This window comes from Bactrocera neohumeralis, unplaced genomic scaffold, assembly GCF_024586455.1.
Source record: "Bactrocera neohumeralis isolate Rockhampton unplaced genomic scaffold, APGP_CSIRO_Bneo_wtdbg2-racon-allhic-juicebox.fasta_v2 cluster11, whole genome shotgun sequence".
NCBI lineage: Eukaryota > Metazoa > Arthropoda > Insecta > Diptera > Tephritidae > Bactrocera > Bactrocera neohumeralis.
The window spans coordinates 15947008-15965393 of NW_026089624.1; the positions used below are offsets into that span (position 1 = coordinate 15947008).

The window sequence follows — 18386 nt, forward strand, 5'->3', positions numbered from 1 at the left end:
AGCTGAATATTTATATACATATACATATGTTCTACAGGAACTCCGACGTTACCTTCTGGGTGTTACAAACATCGTTGCAAACTTAAGTAATAAACCCCTTTCCGTGTGTTCTACTACTGGATAGCTGAGCTTCATGGGCGCGCTCAGTACTTCTTTCTTGATTGTCCCGCCTTTACGAGATCAAGGCTTAAACACTTGACACTAACATTTTCAGATGTCCCTCCGAACTGTTGGCTATAAAAATTAAACGATTGAGCAAATTTTTATTGGCCGCAAGGCGCTATGCAGATTTGTAACCCAATTACTGGAGTTATATTTTTATGGAATCACATAATAGTGGAAACTTTGGATCAGCCATCTAACCTAATTAATATACTCTGCTCAAGGAATAAAAATCCATCTGATACCTGAACAGTACTTTGAATAGTGTCATCCCAACTCTGCTTAAAATGAAAGAAACTATTGCAATGGTTTACTAAATTCCAAAAATTGAGAAAACTCACACTCTCTATGTATGCCTCTAATAACTTAGATTGACTATCTTATAAAGAGTATTCTCCGAATATGGTCAGCAGCAAGATTTCCTGTTTCCACATCTCAAGAAAAAAAAAACGATTTCTTGCTGGAACTTAGGGACTTATTTTCGAGAAAAAAAAAACAAACTTTAGCACGTTAATCGAAAACTTGAATGCCGCTATAATCGGTACATCGCTCTCGATAGTGACTGGAATCAGTAAAATAGAATTTTTCAAAAATATCCCCTTAAATTGATGAGACTTTTTAAATCTTGGTGTTAAAAACCTTGGAGCTCTGTTGTTTTCTTAGACTCACCAACACTTAGTACTCACCCACACATGCGTTCGTGGTTGCATCAAGATTAAAACCTATTTTGCAATCACAACGGTAACCACCAATGTCATTGATGCATATCTGACTGCTATCACATGCATATTCATCTACTAAACATTCATCAACATCGATACAGCCATCGTTTTTATATTGGAAACCGGCACTGCAGATATTTTCACATTTCTCTTTGTGTGGGTCGCACTTCTTGGAATTCACGCTCAAACAATGGAAACCGCCCATAGTGTTATGGCAATACTGACTGTTTTTACAGTTGTGTAATTTAAAAGCACATTCATCAACATCCAGACATTTTCCTTTGTTATGGTTAAATTCATAACCAACGTCGCAACGTATTGAATCCACTTTGTTAAAGTTTTCTGACCGGTTATCCCCAATTACGCCTTGTTTTGACTGTGTTTCTCCATTTCCAACATCGTCTTCGTCATCATCCTCTATGTCTTTCCCCACATTGACTTCATTTTTGTGTACTTTATCTGTATCTACAAATTTATATATAAAAAATTAGTTTTGCTTATATAAATCTGGTGTTGATTTTTTGAATGTAATAAGTTAATATTAAGAGATAAGGTATTGGATAAAAATACGTTTGATCTAATTAATTCAAATTACTATGTTTGATATTATTGCATAAAATTAAATTAATGAACTATGTAAAACTTCACTGGAATAGAAAAACAATGAAACCTTTGTATTTAATACAAAATAACAAACGTTAAAAATATGTTTATTTTGATCGGTCAGTTTAAATTTCAGCTAATTGCTACAGTTGTCGGATCTGGAGAATTTCTTTTTGCTTTAGATAATAACATGTTTTGTTGCCGTATATAACACTAGCCGACAATGGATTTTGCTCTGAAATAAAAATTATATATTTTGGTTCCTGTTAGTATGTATATCATTAGAAAAATAATAAAAAAAATCCTTAGGTCCAATTACGATAATATTATTGAAGTTATACTTCTTATATCTGATAACTCAAAGCGAACTTAATGATCTGATTCGTGACCTTGATTTACCAAAAGAGGAATCAGAACTTTTAGCTTCTAGACTAAAACAATGGAATTTATTGCATCCAGAGACAAGAATCTGGATCAAGAAATCTTATCGGAAACGACATAGTAGTGTTGTGGATTTCTTTGAAAAGGAAAACGATCTAGTCTATTGCAAAGATGTATATGGGCTTATGAAAAAAATGTTTTGTACCTATTCACCTGATCAGTGGAGACTATTTATTGATTCATCGAAAATAAGTTTGAAGGCGGTTTTGTTACATAATGGTAACGAACTTCCATCTGTACCTCTAGCGCATGGAGTACATATCAAAGAAACCCATGAAAATATCAAAAATCTACTACAAAAAATTCAGTATGCTAAACATTCTTGGAAAATTTGTTCTGATTTAAAAGTAGTTGGGATGTTACTAGGTATGCAAGCTGGTTACACAAAATTTTGCTGTTTTATGTGCGAATGGGATAGCAGAGCTCGAAGTAAACACTATATCCAAAAAGAGTGGCCAAAAAGAACAGACTATGTACCTAATCAGAAAAGTGTGTCCAATCTTCGTCTTGTTGAACCCGAGAATATTGTATTGCCATCATATAAAATTAGGCTTAATGAAAAATTTTGTAAAAGCAATGGATAAAACGGGAGAAGGTTTTCAATACCTTAAAAGTATATTTCCGAGACTTAGTGATGCGAAATTAAAAGAAGGGATTTTTGTGGGGCCAGAAAAAAATTTGAGGTTGTAAAAAATTTTTTGGGTAACACCAAATCACCCGATTATGAAGAACTCATATCAAGCCTATTGACGGATTTTCAGGCCTTAGGGTGTAACATGTCCCTAAAAATACATTTCCTACATTCGCACTTGGATTTCTTTCCTCCCAATTTAGGTGCAGTCAGTGATGAACATGGGGAGAGATTTCACCAAGACATATTGAGAAAAAGAAAAGGTGTCAAGGCAAATGGACTCCTAGCATGCTGGCAGACTATTGCTGGATATGTTTACGTGATAATCCTGACTACCAATAAGGCAGAAGTTCAAAAAAGTACAAGAAAATATAAATTGAGGGATAAAAATTTGTAATATTCAATATATTTTTTTTTGCAAAAACTTTTCTTTTATTTTCCTCTTAACCTGGACCTAGCAATTTTTTTTATATTCAAATTATATATGTACCTTATCAAAGCAACATAAAAAAACAAGTTTGGTTTCAGAGCAGAAAAAAAATGTCAAAATAGTCGGCTAGTGTAATATATCGTTTTTGGATATATTTGTGCTCACGATTCCCGATTCCCATTCACTATTTTCCTCTCGTTTATTTTTAAGTCTTTATTTTCATTTTACATTACAAAAATTAGAAAACTTGGAACAAATCAACACACGTACAAGTATATAAATAATATCAGTTTAGTTCTGAAAAATTAGGAGGCATAGAAGGAAACAGAGATACAATTGTCGAAAACATATAATACATATTTATTAAACGTCTTTTATGAGTTCTACTACGATACAATCATCCTTGTAACTTTCTTTCAACACTTTTAAATTCTAGTGGAGGATGGAGTCATGTGTATTTTATTTATTTATTATAATATGACTTGTAAATCAATTTACAAACATACTAGAAAAAAAAGGAACTGGCTGCTTAGGCCTTCGTCCCATTTTGTACATATTAATTTACTTATATAAACATTTCAATTTTAAATTAATTTTAATAATATAGCAGGTAGATGTTTTCTTATATTTTCGTAGTCCAGTGTGGCTATAGCGGTATGCAAATCAACATTTTGCGATTTGTCATTGTAACAGTTTATTAGATGTTGCATGGTCAGGGTATCATTGCAGTTCATGCAAAGTGGTGGTGAATCTTTTGAAAGTAAATATCCGTGCGTTAATTTTGTGTGACCGAGTTTAAGTCTCTTCAAAACAAGTTGCTGGTGTTTTGTTTTAAAATTCGATTTACTGCCATGCTGTTGAGATAACTGGTGCATAGTTTTATAATGAGCATTAATTTTGTTTTCATAATTAGAGACACGTTGCTTTTTGATGAAGTTTGCAAGGCACCTTTTAATATCTTTTTCGGTGTAGTTATTTAATAAAAAAGTAGGATGAGAGTGTGCGTCTTTTGCTAATTGATCGGCATTTTCATTACCCGTAATGTTTACATGCGCTGGCGTATGTAAAATTTTTATATTTTTGCCTCGTATTAGAGTCTCCTTAACCCTACGTGTGAGAATATCACTAATATTTGCAGCTTTTAAAGCGTTTATAGATGAGAGACTATCGGTGCATATTATTAGTTTACAGCCTTTAGGTTTTAATTTTGCAGCTTCTTCAATTGCTGTAATTTCCGAGGTGAATATAGCGGTGTAGCTAGGCAAAAGTCCATTTTAAAAATGTGGAACGCTTCACGATTTTGCGTCATCATTGCGCAGGGATGAATGTAGAAGTGTAGAAGTTCACGCAAGTGAGGAAAGTTCTCTGATCGCCATTCACTTGGGAATGGTCAGAAACGATTCTTTTACACATGGCTCAAGCAGCTCACTACTTCCGGTCTTTGACCAAGTATCCTCTGGGTAGCCAGCTGGTTGATGTCCTCGTAAAAACAAAGGCTGACATCACCGCCGTCCAAGAAATGCGATGGACGGGACAAGGACTGAGACGAGTAGGTCCTTGTGACATTTACTACAGTGGCCATATAAAGGAGCGCAAGTTTGGTGTAGGATTCGTGGTGGGAGAGAGACTCCATCGCCGAGTACTATCATTCACTCCGGTGAATGAACGTCTAGCCACAATCCGCATCAAAGCGAGGTTCTTCAACATATCGCTGATTTGCGCCCACGCCCCGACGGAAGAGAAGGACGATGTGACCAAAGATGCCTTTTATGAGTGCTTGGAGCGCACTTATGAAGGCTGCCCCCGCCACGATGTCAAAATCGTGCTTGGCGACTTTAACGCCAGGGTGGGAAAAAAAGGTGTCTTTGGCTCTACGGTCGGTAAATTCGGCCTCCACGACGAAACATCCCCTAATGGGTTGAGGCTGATTGACTTCGCCGGGGCCCGAAATATGGTTATCTGTAGTACTAGATTCCAGCATAAGAAGATTCATCAAGCTACCTGGCTGTCTCCGGATCGAAAAACTACCAACCAGATCGATCAAGTTGTGATAGACGGAAGACACATCTCCAGTGATTTAGATGTGCGTGCGCTCCGAGGTCCTAACATCGACTCGGACCACTATCTTGTTGCAGCTAAGATTCGCACCCGCCTCTGTGCAGCAAAAAACGCGCGCCACCAAACACAAGGAAGATTCGACGTCGAGAAGCTGCAATCACCACAGAGAGCCGAACGATTTTCTACTCGGCTTGCACTCCTGCTCTCTGAGAGCACTCGTCAACAACTCGGTATAAGGGAACTGTGGGACGGAATTTCAACTCTGTACAGCTGCAACCAAAACCATTGGTTTTCGGAAAGAGCAAAAGAACAGCTGGTACGACGAGGAGTGCCGTGTCGCAGCGGAGAGAAAACAGGCTGCCTACCTCGCAACGCTACGATCGACCACTACACGTGCGGGATGGGATAGATACCGAGAGTTGAAGAGGGAAGCGCTAGACGCATTTGTAGACAGAAGAAGAAAGAGGCTGAAATGCGTGAGTACGAAGAGCTTGATAAGCTGGCCGACAGGGGCAATGTTCGAAAATTCTACGAAAAAATGCAGCGGCTTACGGAAGGTTTCAAGACCGGAGCGTACTCTTGTAGAACCCCCAAAGGTGATCTAGTCACTGATGCCCCGAGCATACTTAAATTATGGAGGGAACACTTCTCCAGCCTGCTGAATGGCAGTGAACGCACAACACCAGGAGAAGGAGAACCCGATTCCCCAATCGATGACGATGGAGCAGACGTTCCATTACCCGACCATGAAGAAGTTCGAATAGCAATAACCCGCCTGAAGAACAACAAAGCGGCAGGGGCCGACGGATTGCCGGCCGAGCTATTCAAACACGGCGGCGAAGAACTGATAAGGAGCATGCATCAGCTTCTTTGTAAAATATGGTCGGACGAAAGCATGCCCAACGATTGGAATTTAAGTGTGCTATGCCTAATCCATAAGAAAGGTGACCCCACAATCTGCGCCAACTACCGTGGGATTAGCCTCCTCAACATCGCGTATAAGGTTCTATCGAGCGTATTGTGTGGAAGATTAAAGCCCACCATCAACAAACTGATTGGACCTTATCAGTGTGGCTTCAGACCTGGCAAATCAACAACCGACCAGATATTCACCATGCGCCAAATCTTGGAAAAGACCCGTGAAAGGAGAATCGACACACACCACCTCTTCGTCGATTTCAAAGCTGCTTTCGACAGCACGAAAAGGAGCTGCCTTTATGCCGCGATGTCTGAATTTGGTATCCCCGCAAAACTAATACGGCTGTGTAAACTGACGTTGAGTAACACCAAAAGCTCCGTCAGGATCGGGAAGGACCTCTCCGAGCCGTTCGATACCAAACGAGGTTTCAGACAAGGCGATTTCCTATCGTGTGACTTTTTCAACCTGCTTTTGGAGAAAATAGTTCGAGCCGCAGAACTAAATAGAGAAGGTACCATCTTCTATAAGAGTGTACAGCTGCTGGCGTATGCCGATGATATTGATTTCTCCAGGTTGGACAAGGAAGCACAGAAAATGGGTAACGAGGGCAAGACGAAATATCTCCTGTCATCAAACAAACAGTCGTCGCACTCGCGACTTGGCACTCACGTCACTGTTGACAGTCATAACTTTGAAGTCGTAGATAATTTCGTCTATCTTGGAACCAGCGTAAACACCACAAACAATTTCAGCCTAGAAATCCAACGCAGGATAACTCTTGCCAACAGGTGCTACTTCGGACAGGGTAGGCAATTGAGAAGCAAAGTCCTCTCTCGACAAACAAAAACCAAACTCTATAAGTCACTCATAATTCCCGTCCTGCTGTATGGTGCAGAGTCTTGGACGATGTCAACAACGGATGAGTCGACGTTGCGAGTTTTCGAGAGAAAAGTTCTGCGAAAGATTTATGGTCCTTTGCGCGTTAGCCACGGCGACTACCGCATTCGATGGAACGATGAGCTGTATGATATATATGATATATATGACGACATTGACATTGTTCAGCGAATTAAAAGACAGCGGCTACGCTGGCTAGGTCATGTTGTCCGAATGGACGAAAACACTCCAGCTCTGAAAGTATTCGACGCAGTACCCGCCGCGGGAAGCAGAGGAAGAGGAAAACCTCCACTCCATTGGAAGGACCATGTGGAGAAAGACCTTGCTACGCTTGGAATATCCAATTGGCGCCAGGTAGCGAAAAGAAGAAACTACTGGCGCGCCGTTGTTAACTCGGCTATAATCGCGTAAGCGGTGTCTACGCCTACTAAGATGAAGAAGAAGAAGAAGAAGTGCAGATCTCAAACTCAGATTCAATTTTATCGTATCATATCAGGTTTTTAGTAAAGTTAATTTATTGCCTATTTTATATTTTTTGTGAAACACAGACGTTACAAAAAAATAACATGAAGGTAGTGGCATATTTACACAAAACTCTCCACTCTTTGCTTGACTGTGTCATACAAAAACGCGCAAAACTTGGTATAATAACAATAAAGGAAACAATATTTTGTCACAAAAGATTACGTTACGTAACAAAAGTTGATATACCTACAGGTAGTAAATATTTAGTTCAGAATTTAAGAAGAAATTTAATTTTTAGACCTAATATAATACATAAACGTACAGCTACAACTTCGGGCGCCCGGGGCCAAGGATGTTCTGCCGCCCCCTTTATCTTCCTAACTACAAGTTTCATAAGTTAGCTCAAACAAAAGTGAATTTTTACAAAATATCTTTGGTATTAAGTATGTATATAAAATTTAAGAACTAGAACCCACGCAAATTCTGAAGTTCCAAAATTGTCACAATATGGTTTTTGAGGAAATTGAAAGTAAATTTACAAGACATCTTTATAAAAGCCATAGAAAAAACCTATTTTCGCCCTATATCTTGTACACTTTTGACACAATTTGCAGGAATTTTTTGCCCGAATTGGAGTTTTTAAATACCATTTTTGAAAACTTGAAGAAATAAAAGAATGGATGATGGAGTCATGTGTAGAAGTTCACGCAAGTGAGGAAAGTTCTCTGATCGCCATTCACTTGGGAGTGGCCAGAAACGATTCTTTTACATATGACTCAAGCAGCTCACGACTTCCGGTCTTCGACCAAGTATCCTCTGGGTAGCCTAAGAACATCCGTTCGAAGGCGAAACATCCCCATAGGGTTGTGCGCGGGGTTTGGGACCCGCCACCTAAAAAGCTCACCCCAATGAAAAACTACCAACGGCCTCGGATGAGAAACCTCCCTTTTGATGACGGCCATGGCAAACGAAATAAGGACAATGATATTAGGGCATGCACCTGGAATGTCCGGTCCCTTAATTGGGAAGGTGCCGTTGCCCAGCTGGTTGATGTCCTCGGGAAAATAAAGGCTGACATCACCGCCGTCCAAGAAATGCGATGGACGAGACAAGGACAAAGACGAGTAGGTCCTTGTGACATTTACTGCAGTGGCCATATAAAGGAGCGCAAGTTTGGTGTGGGATTCGTGGAGGGAGAGAGACTCCGTCGCCGAGTACTATCATTCACTCCGGTGAATGAACGTCTAGCCACAATCCGCATCAAAGCGAGGTTCTTCAACACATCGCTGATTTGCGCCCAAGTTATGGTTTACAAAATAAAAAGCTTCGGCCATTTTTTGACAACCGTATTTATTGAAGTGAATCTTAAGACTAACTAACTTTTCATTCCTTATTAGTTTACATACTCCTTATTCTAATGCTAACTGTACTGACATTCTTAGTTAGTTCGATTCTAATATTAGGCTTAACTGTATTATCGTTCGACATTAGCTTATTTACTTATATATACTTATTTATGTATGTATATATGTATGTATATATTTATGTTTTTAGTTGAGTTGGCGTTAGAATACCCGAAATACGCTGCCTCTCTTTTTCCACAACTAAGCCTAATGTGGAACCTAATTTTATGTTAGTACGCTATTAAGCATTTACTAAATACATACATAAGTATATATTATTACAAGGTGTTTAGAGTATAGGAATGTAACTCCGCCTCCCTTTGATTTGAGATTGTCCTGAATCTCATTACAAAAATATATAATAATTTTATTAAATTTTAATTAATTCAATAGATAAAATAAGTTTTTTTTTTATAAATATGTAAATTGTAAACATTTTTAATTTGGAGTTGTTTTCAATATGATTTTAATAACTTAGCGTATCTATGTATAGGTGCATTCCACTGTTACGTACAGACAAGTTCAACTAATTTTAAAGTTTATATTACATATGGCACTTAATTGTTTTATCAGATATATATATATTTTTCTCTAATTTCATCGATTATATGCTAGTCTTTAATAGTGCGAAGAAATATTTAAAAAAAGTCATGAAATACTGAAGAAAAATGCAAACAACCCACGTCACGTACGGGACACATCAAGTCAACCAACATTCGAAATCGTTATAGTTTTATTCAGATTTCAGCGAATATATTACAGGTGCACAAAAAGTGTCTTCGAAGGAAATTATAAATAAGAATCAAGCTTGCTACTAGCGAAAAAAAATATTAATTAAAACACATATTTATAATTCAAAAACATTTATTTTATATTTGTCACGTACAGACAAGTCGCGTCAGTACGGGACATAGTTCAACTTAAATCTATATTATATGTATGTAAACATCAATATGTAAATAAAGTTTTGTCTTGGGAAAGGCAATGTTTTCTGCACTCCACAACATTCTCAACAGTTTTAATAAAATGGAAGTTGGAAATTCCAGTTATCGTTTGGCATTGTCCCACGGCGATGCACTTTTAATCCTTTCATAAATTTCAGAGGATGCCACATAAATCACACGGGTTTTTGTGGGCTCATCATTTTCTCTCTTACAAGTCTTTTGATATTTCCGCCAACTCCGTCTTTCATACCTTTTCCATGCGATGTAGCAAAATATTTCCAATAAAAGAGCCTTTTGTACTTTTCGCTCAACATTGATGTTAGTTTAACCATATAACGGTTCTTAAATTCCGATGTAGGGCCGTCACTCCAAATAATTTCCGCTGAAGGTAAGTCTTCATTTTCTTTATGCATCAAGTCAAACAACTTAGTGATGAAAACAAAAACTGTATCCTTGTCTTTCGAATTTGCATCTGAGTATATAAGATATGTTTGGCAATTGCCTTTGTAAAAACTTGCAGCAGTAAATAAGAGAACACTTGTTCGTGACCAGAGTGCGCTTTGAACTTCATTCTGGTATTCACAGCGAAAAGGCATCGCAAAATCAACTTGAAGGATTTGCACATTTTCATTGCATTGGTCTTTTTGAAATTCACCGGCTTGAACTAGTTTTAAATTAACATGCTTCATCATAATATGGATATAATCAATCAATTTTTCTTTAAGTTCACCTGAAATTGTTTCGTGGTTTACTAAACGTAGTTTATTTTCTGAGTTTTTTTCCCATTCTTTCCATACACAGATTGTACTTAAACTCATAGAAATTAATATTTTTTTGCCATCAGAACAAGTATCACATTCATTTTTCCAGGACTTCGAATCCAAAGAAGGATCACATAAAATCATAGTCCACCAGTCGTTACAATAATTTTGTTTTAAACCTTTCAATTTGAACATAAAATTTTCATGAGTTAAACATTTGCACTGGTCTGAAGGTGTGTCTTTCATTAGCAAAACGTTTTTCGGTCTTAGACTACAAAATTTTGAAAATCCAATTTCGATATTAGGAAAAAATTCTTTAAAAATGCAAAAGGCTTCTCGTAGGTACAAAGTCAAATAATGCTTTTGACACTTCTTCCTAATGCCGTTTTTCCAAACAACGATGAAATCATTTGCGCCTGGGCAGGTATACACAATATCCGGACGATAGTAAAATGCTTTCATATCGTCATAACGTGTATCGTCACCTGATGTGCTAATGTTTGGGCTTTCTGCCAGAGCAATGTCCATTTTACGCGCTAGTTCTGTAAAAACCACTTTTTTCTTTCTTGATGATTGAGGCAGTGCTTTTAGAGCCTTTTGAACAGCTTTAGATAAAGTCTGTTTCGACTTGTACGGAGATTCAGTACTTACAGAAGAATCAGTAGGATTTTTAAGTTCAACCCGCTTTTTTGCCCTTTGCAATATTTTCTTATCCCTTTCCTTAAGTAAAATTGCGTTTAACTCACCTTGAGAAAGATTTTCTGCTTTTCGTTTATGAAGCTCACGCAATCTTTTAGTCTCATTAGCGATAAAGTTTGGATCTTTCTCTTTTTGCTTCTCTCGAAATTTTCGCATGCAGCTAGCACTGGTTGATGGTTGCTGGTCGCTCATTTTTGCGTTATTGAGATTTGTAGTACAAAAAAGGGCTTTGTTTATTGTAAAAGTTGAAGATGTCAGATAACTTATTATTTGGCGTCACGTACAGACACTTTATTATCACCAAGAATGTATTGTAAGCAAAGCGATTTCAAACAAAATTGTTTCATCAGTTTTTAGACCGCTAAAAGTTAGCTGTTAACAGAAAAATTCAATTTGTGTAGTCGACTTGTTTTATAATTATTAATAGAAAAAGGAATTAAGCGTCACGTATGGGACATCGAAACTTACCTTTCCGTTATGATTACTTTCTTATCAAAAAAACACTTAACCAAAAAAATTAGTATGCAGTTGAATACAGCGGACTATACACTATAACTAAGAACAGAAATCTAGTTTCTATCTGATAAACAATAGCGGTAGCGACCTCGCAAAAAGTTGTGTTAAAACTAATGAAAAAATCCGACTTGTTGTTACTCTCAATAAATAACGGTATTTACAAAAATGAGACATACTCACTGCAATTTTTTTGTAAATTATTTTAGATGAGAACATAATCTCACTATGTACGTGCAATAATATATAAAAAATGCATATTTGTAAAACAGTTCAGAGTTCCACTTTTTTATGGAATGCACCTATAGTGCTTAAACAAAAGAAACGTTGTTTTATATTAATATTAATATAAATTATGATAGGTAATTATTGTTTTATATTTTTACAATTTTATTTTCAACAATGGTAAGTATATGTTTATTAAAATTGAGACGATCGATGGGAATATAGGTTATATACATATAAATAATATTTCATATTTGAGGTATGTACGTTTTCTAGATTTAAATTTTGGTTTTTCTTTGTGTCTATCGCTTTTATAATTTCGAATGAAACCTTCTCTCCTTTTTTCTAGGTAATTTTCCTTTCTTGTGTTATGTTTAGAAATGATCTTCAATTTTGCTTCTTCTAACCGATTTTTAATTATGCTATGATTAACTTTGTTGTTTTGAAAATTTAAAGGAGTAGCTTTTATTGTGGTATGAAGTGAATTGTTATAAAGTTTTACGGCTTTACACATTTGAATAGTAATTGAAACTTTTTCTTCTAAATTTAGGGTTCTTATACGTTCGGTAAGAGTATTATTTATTCTCTCTACATCTGAATTTCCCGTATGGCTATGTGGTTTAGTGGCATGAAATTCTATATTTTCTCTATTTAAAAATTCCCGGATTGGTTTTGAATTAAATTCATTATCGAAAACAAACTTTTTTATATGGCCTTTAATTGACAAAAATTCATTAATTTTATCTATGATCGTTTGAATATTTCTATCGGGTAAATGGAAAGAAATAACATGTTCTGAAAATTTATCGATGAATATTATAAATGACTGTTTACTGTTAACATAAGTATCTAGATGAACAATTTCATTAACTGTATTTGGTGCTACGGTAATTTGAAATTTAGCTTTGATCGGATTTCTATCATATTTTCCACCATTACATATGTCGCAATTATTTATTATTTCATGGATTTTAATTTTTAGTTCTGGATGATATACTTTATGCTTCATTCCCTCGTAAGTTGGAATAATGCCTGAATGTCCTACTTCGATTTTATGGAAAAACAATATTTGTCTCTTTAGTTCGTATTCATCTTCAATGTCTTTGGGAAAGTTTGTACAATTTACAAAAAAAATATTTTGATTGTTTGCGAAAGAATTTAAAAGTATTTGTTCCACTTCATTATGTTTTTTTTTTCATTCAGTTCAAAATATACAGCGATCCTACCTTTTTCAAAATGTTTATTTACAATATTAATAACGTTGTGAGAGTTAATATCTCTTATATCGATAAAAATGCGTTTGTTTTTGAAAATATTTTCTACTCCTTTTTTTTTTGCTTCGACTAAAATTAATTGCTGTTTGAAACGATTTACGACTGTATTGAGAATGTTATAGTGATTATAAAGATTTTCTTCAGCAGAATGGCTAGTTTGGACTTCTATTGAAAGCATTCTTTGGTCTTGTTGTTCACCAGCGTTTAAATCTTTTATTTACAACATTTTGTTAAGGGTCATTCCCAAATTTTCGGAATTCACCATGTTTATTTCATCACTGTTAATTCGGCTCAGAAAATCCGCTATTTTATTTTCTTTACCGGTTATATAATCGATTTTTGCATCGTACTCTCCTAATTGTACCAGCCAACGTTGAAGTCTTGGATTTACATCCTTACCAGAATTTTTCTTGTGTAGCCATTTAAGTGGTTGATGATCTGTTTTTAGATCGAATTCTCTTCCATATAAGTAGGGTCTGTACTATTTTACTGACCACACTATTGCTAATAGTTCCTTTTCGATGGTTGAGTAGTTTTTCTCGTGAGTATTTAATGTGCGTGAAGCATATGAAATTGGGTGGTCGTCTTGTGTGAGAACTGCGCCAATAGCAAAGTTGCTAGCGTCTGTAGTTAATTTAAATCTTTTTGTAAAAATTGGATACCTTAAAATGGGGGGATTTGTAATAATATTTTTTAAATTTTCGAATGCGGTTATGTAACTTGGGTTATTAACGTTAATCTTTGCAACTTTTTTCAGATATGCGACCATAGGATAAGCTATTTTAGAATAGTCTTTTATAAATTTTCTATAGAAGCCTGTAATGCCTAAGAAAGATTTTATTTGCTTTTTAGAAATTGGTAACTTTAGTTTTTGGATAACTTCAACTTTATTTGGGTTTTTTTTTATTCCTTCAGGAGTTAGTATATGACCTAGAAAGTCTGTTTCTTTCACTTCTTTTTCCAGCGGTGCCCAGTATTTTTTCGTTTGCTATAATGTTGATACAATGTTGAATGAGTTCCTGGTCTGTACCGCAGAGAGAAATGTTGGTTTCGACCGCTTTAAGAAATGCTTTTGGATTGTGATGGTCGTCTAGTGGCTTCATTCTCCGGAATTGGTCCATGATGTCCCTTGGTGACATGTGAAATCTGTAGAATTGTGGTTGGTGGTTCATTTGTAGTTGTGGCAGACGTTGAGAATGTTGTTGTTGCATTTCTTGTTGTTGGGTTTGTAGCAATCCTTCTTGCCTTGCGATAACCCTTTCCAGCTCGGCGATGGTTTGGTTTAGATTCTCCATTGTAGTAGTTGTTGTAAATAAGTCGTTTTAATTGTCGTTTGATGTGGTCCGCGGAGTATTTCTTTTTGGACCAGTTGTAGAAAAGTAAAGATGTATTCTCCTTTTATTTAGAAATCTTTTAAGCGTTGTAGAAACTTTTATATTTGTATTTTGTTTCTATTTCTGGATGCACATGAGCTTAATTATTTCTAGGCGTCTGTCCTTATTATTTTTCGCGTAACTGTATAATATATATATATATATATATTATATATATATATATGTAGAATTTTTCCTTAGCTTTTTATTTTTATTAGCTTCTGATAACACAAAAATATTTTTTTTCTGTTTTCAATATTTTCACTATAACCACTATTACTTGGCGTGTTTTGTTTTATTTTGATGGTTAAATTCGGTTGTCCATAACTGTATACACTTTTATTTGTTTAGGAAATGTTTTTTTTTTTGTTTTTTTTTTTTTAATACTTGTTAAATTTTTTAATTTTCGCAAAAATATTTAAAGTCTTTTTCTTAATATTTTTTTTCGTTTTCGTTTTATTTTTTTTTTCAATATTTACATATTTGTGTTTTGACACATTAATAATATTTCAATTACTTTTTTTTCTAATATTTTTCGCCTGTGAATATTTTTTGTTTAAACCGTGAATTGATTTTGTTGGTTCCGCCAAAAAAATTTTTGTTTTTAACTTGCCTGTTTTTTCTTTGTGGCGGTTCACAAAACGGTTTTAAAAAAATCTAGTTGCTTTCTCCGAAACTGTGCTTTATATATACATATATGTATATACCGCAAGTTCCGTTCTTACGCGTGTTGCAAGCTGTAAATTTTAGCTTTGTCGATACTGTACTTTTTACGGCAAACTATTTTGTTTTATATTAAACAGTTTTATTTTACTGTTTTTGATTTGGAACTGTGCTTTATATATACATATATGTATATACCGCAATTTCCGTTGTTACTGTTGCAAGCTGTAAATTTCTTAAATCTTTGTCGATACTGTACTCTTTCTTTGTGATACGTGACACTAGCACTTTTTGGACGACTTGCAACTTTTTGTAATTTTTGTTTTTTTTTTTTTAGCACTTATTTCGCTTCTCTTTTCCTTCAAGATTTTAATGCTTTTTGTTTAACGCTTTATTTTCACTTATTTTCAACAAAAAATTGTCTTATCTTTTTTTTCACTGTAGCTTTCGTTTTCTTTTTTTATTGGAAACTTGAGTTCAATTTTCATCAAAAAAAATGTTTTTTTTGTTTTTTTTAATTTTCACTGGAGCTTTCGTTTTTTATAGATTTTTGTACTATTTTCACGCTCACTTTGTTTGTAAAATGTAAACTTTAGTATTTATTTTAAACTTTTTGCACTATTGTTTCGTTTTTTATAGAATTTTTTGCTATTTTCGCACTTTCCTTTTTTTTGTAAAATGTATATTTAAGTATTTATTTTAAACTTTTTGCACTATTGTTTCGTTTTTTATAGAATTTTTTGCTGTTTTCGGACTTTCCTTTTTTTGTAAAATGTATATTTAAGTATTTATTTTAAACTTTTTCACTTTTCGGCATAAAACTTTTGCTTATTTTTTCAATTAAACTTTTTAAATATTTTCGGCAATACGATTCGATTCTTTAGATCTTTTGATCAAAGTTTACCCGACTGCGCCAGTTATGGTTTACAAAATAAAAAGCTTCGGCCTTTTTTTGACAACCGTATTTATTGAAGTGAATCTTAAGACTAACTAACTTTTCATTCCTTATTAGTTTACATACTCCTTATTCTAATGCTAACTGTACTGATATTCTTAGTTAGTTCGCTTAAAATATTAGTTATTATATATTAACTCTATTATCGTTCGACATTAGCTTATTTACTTATATATACTTACTTATATATATATGTATGTATATATTTATGTTTTTAGTTGAGTTGGCGTTAGCATACCCGAAATACGCTCACTCTCTTATTCCACAACTAAGCTTAATGTGGAACCTAATTTTATGTTAGTAAGCTATTAAGCATTTAATATATAGATACATAAGTATATATTATTACAAGGTGTTTAGAGTATAGGAATGTAACTCCCACGCCCCGACGGAAGAGAAGGACGATGTGACCAAAAATGTCTTTTATGAGTGCTTGGAGCGCACTTATGAGAGCTGCCCCCGCCACGATGTCAAAATCGTACTTGGCGACTTTAACGCTAGGGTGGGTTAAGAAGGTATCTTTGGCACTATGGTCGGTAAATTCAGCCTCCACGACGAAACATCCCCAAATGGGTTGAGGCTGATCGACTTCACCGGGGCCCGAAATATGGTTATCTGTAAATCATAAAAAGATTCATCAAGCTACCTGGCTGTCTCCGGATCGAAAAACCACCAACCAGATCGATCATGTTGTAATAGACGGAAGACACGTCTCCAGTGTTTTAGATGTGCTTGCGCTCCGAGGTCCTAACATCGACTCGGACCACTATCTTGTTGCAGCTAAGATTCGCACCCGCCTCTGTGCAGAAAAAACGCACGCCACCAAACACAAGGAAGGTTCGACGTCGAGAAGCTGCAACCACAACAGACAGCCGAACGATTTTCTACTCGGCTTGCACTCCTGCTCTCTGAGAGCACTCGTCAACAACTCGGTATAAGGGAACTGTGGTACGGCATTTCAAACTCCTTACGTACAGCTGCAACCGAAACCATTGGTTTTCGGAAAGTGCAAAAGGAAAGGCGGGTACGACGAGGAGTGCCGTGTCGCAGCGGAGAGAAAACAGGCTGCCTACCTCGCAACATTACGATCGACCACTACACGTGCGGGATGGGATAGATACCGAGAGTTGAAGAGGGAAGCGATACGCATTTGTAGACAGAAGAAGAAAGAGGCCGAAATGCGTGAGTACGAAGAGCTTGATAAGCTGGCCGACAGGGGTAATGCTCGAAAATTCTACGAAAAAATGCGGCGGCTTACGGAAGGTTTCAAGACCGGAGCGTACTCTTGTAGAACCCCCAAAGGTGATCTAGTCACCGATGCCCAGAGCATAGTTAAATTATGGAGGGAACACTTCTCCAGCCTGCTGAATGGCAGTGAACGCACAACTCCAGGAGAAGGAGAACCCGATTCCCCAATCGATGACGATGGAGCAGACGTTCCATTACCCGACCATGAAGAAGTTCGAATAGCAATAACCCGCCTGAAGAACAACAAAGCGGCAGGGGCCGACGGATTGCCGGCCGAGCTATTCAAACACGGCGGCGAAGAACTGATAAGGAGCATGCATCAGCTTCTTTGTAAAATATGGTCGGACGAAAGCATGCCCAACGATTGGAATTTAAGTGTGCTATGCCTAATCCATAAGAAAGGTGACCCCACAATCTGCGCCAACTACCGTGGGATTAGCTTCCTCAACAGCGCGTATAAGGTTCTATCGAGCGTATTGTGTGGAAGATTAAAGCCCACCGTCAACAAACTGATTGGACCTTATCAGTGTGGCTTCGAGACCTGGAAAATCAACAACCGACCAGATATTCACCATGCGCCAAATCTTGGAAAAGACCCGTGAAAGAAGACAAACACCACCTCTTAGTCGATTTCAAAGAAAAAGAGAGAAAAGTTCTGCGAAAGATTTATGGTCCTTTGCGCGTTGGCCACGGCGAATATCGAAGAAACGACTGGCGCGCTGTTGTTAACTCGGCTATAATCGCGTAAGCGGTGTCTTCGCCAATTAAGAAGAAGAAAAAGAGAAATAAAAGTATTTGCTACATTCAAAACATTGGGTAACTGTGAGAGTGACACGTTAATTTATAATAAATTTTGTAAAAAAATGTGTTGACGTATTTTGCAGAATATTAAAAAACAGCGAAGATCGTTTTGCCGCCCCCAAGACGTTGCGCCCGGGGTGAGGGCCACCTTCGATAGTCACCCCAAACCCCCCCATACCACCGCCCACCCCCCCCCTTT

The 18386-nt window shown here is 36.3% G+C and overlaps 2 protein-coding genes across 8 annotated transcripts in view; one reads left to right on the forward strand and one right to left on the reverse strand.

The window, feature by feature from the left end:
* The window catches only part of LOC126766148 (uncharacterized), an 897272-nt gene that overhangs the window by 317950 nt on the left and 560936 nt on the right, over window positions 1–18386 (forward strand). The window lies entirely within an intron of this gene.
* LOC126766126 (fibulin-1-like) overlaps window positions 1–18386 on the reverse strand; it is a 37264-nt gene that overhangs the window by 2576 nt on the left and 16302 nt on the right. For all 7 annotated transcript variants that reach the window (XM_050483983.1, XM_050483982.1, XM_050483980.1 and 4 more), the window contains one exon: window positions 849–1349. In XM_050483983.1, coding sequence (XP_050339940.1) covers window positions 849–1349 — 501 coding nt within the window. The remainder of the gene's footprint in view (window positions 1–848; window positions 1350–18386) is intronic.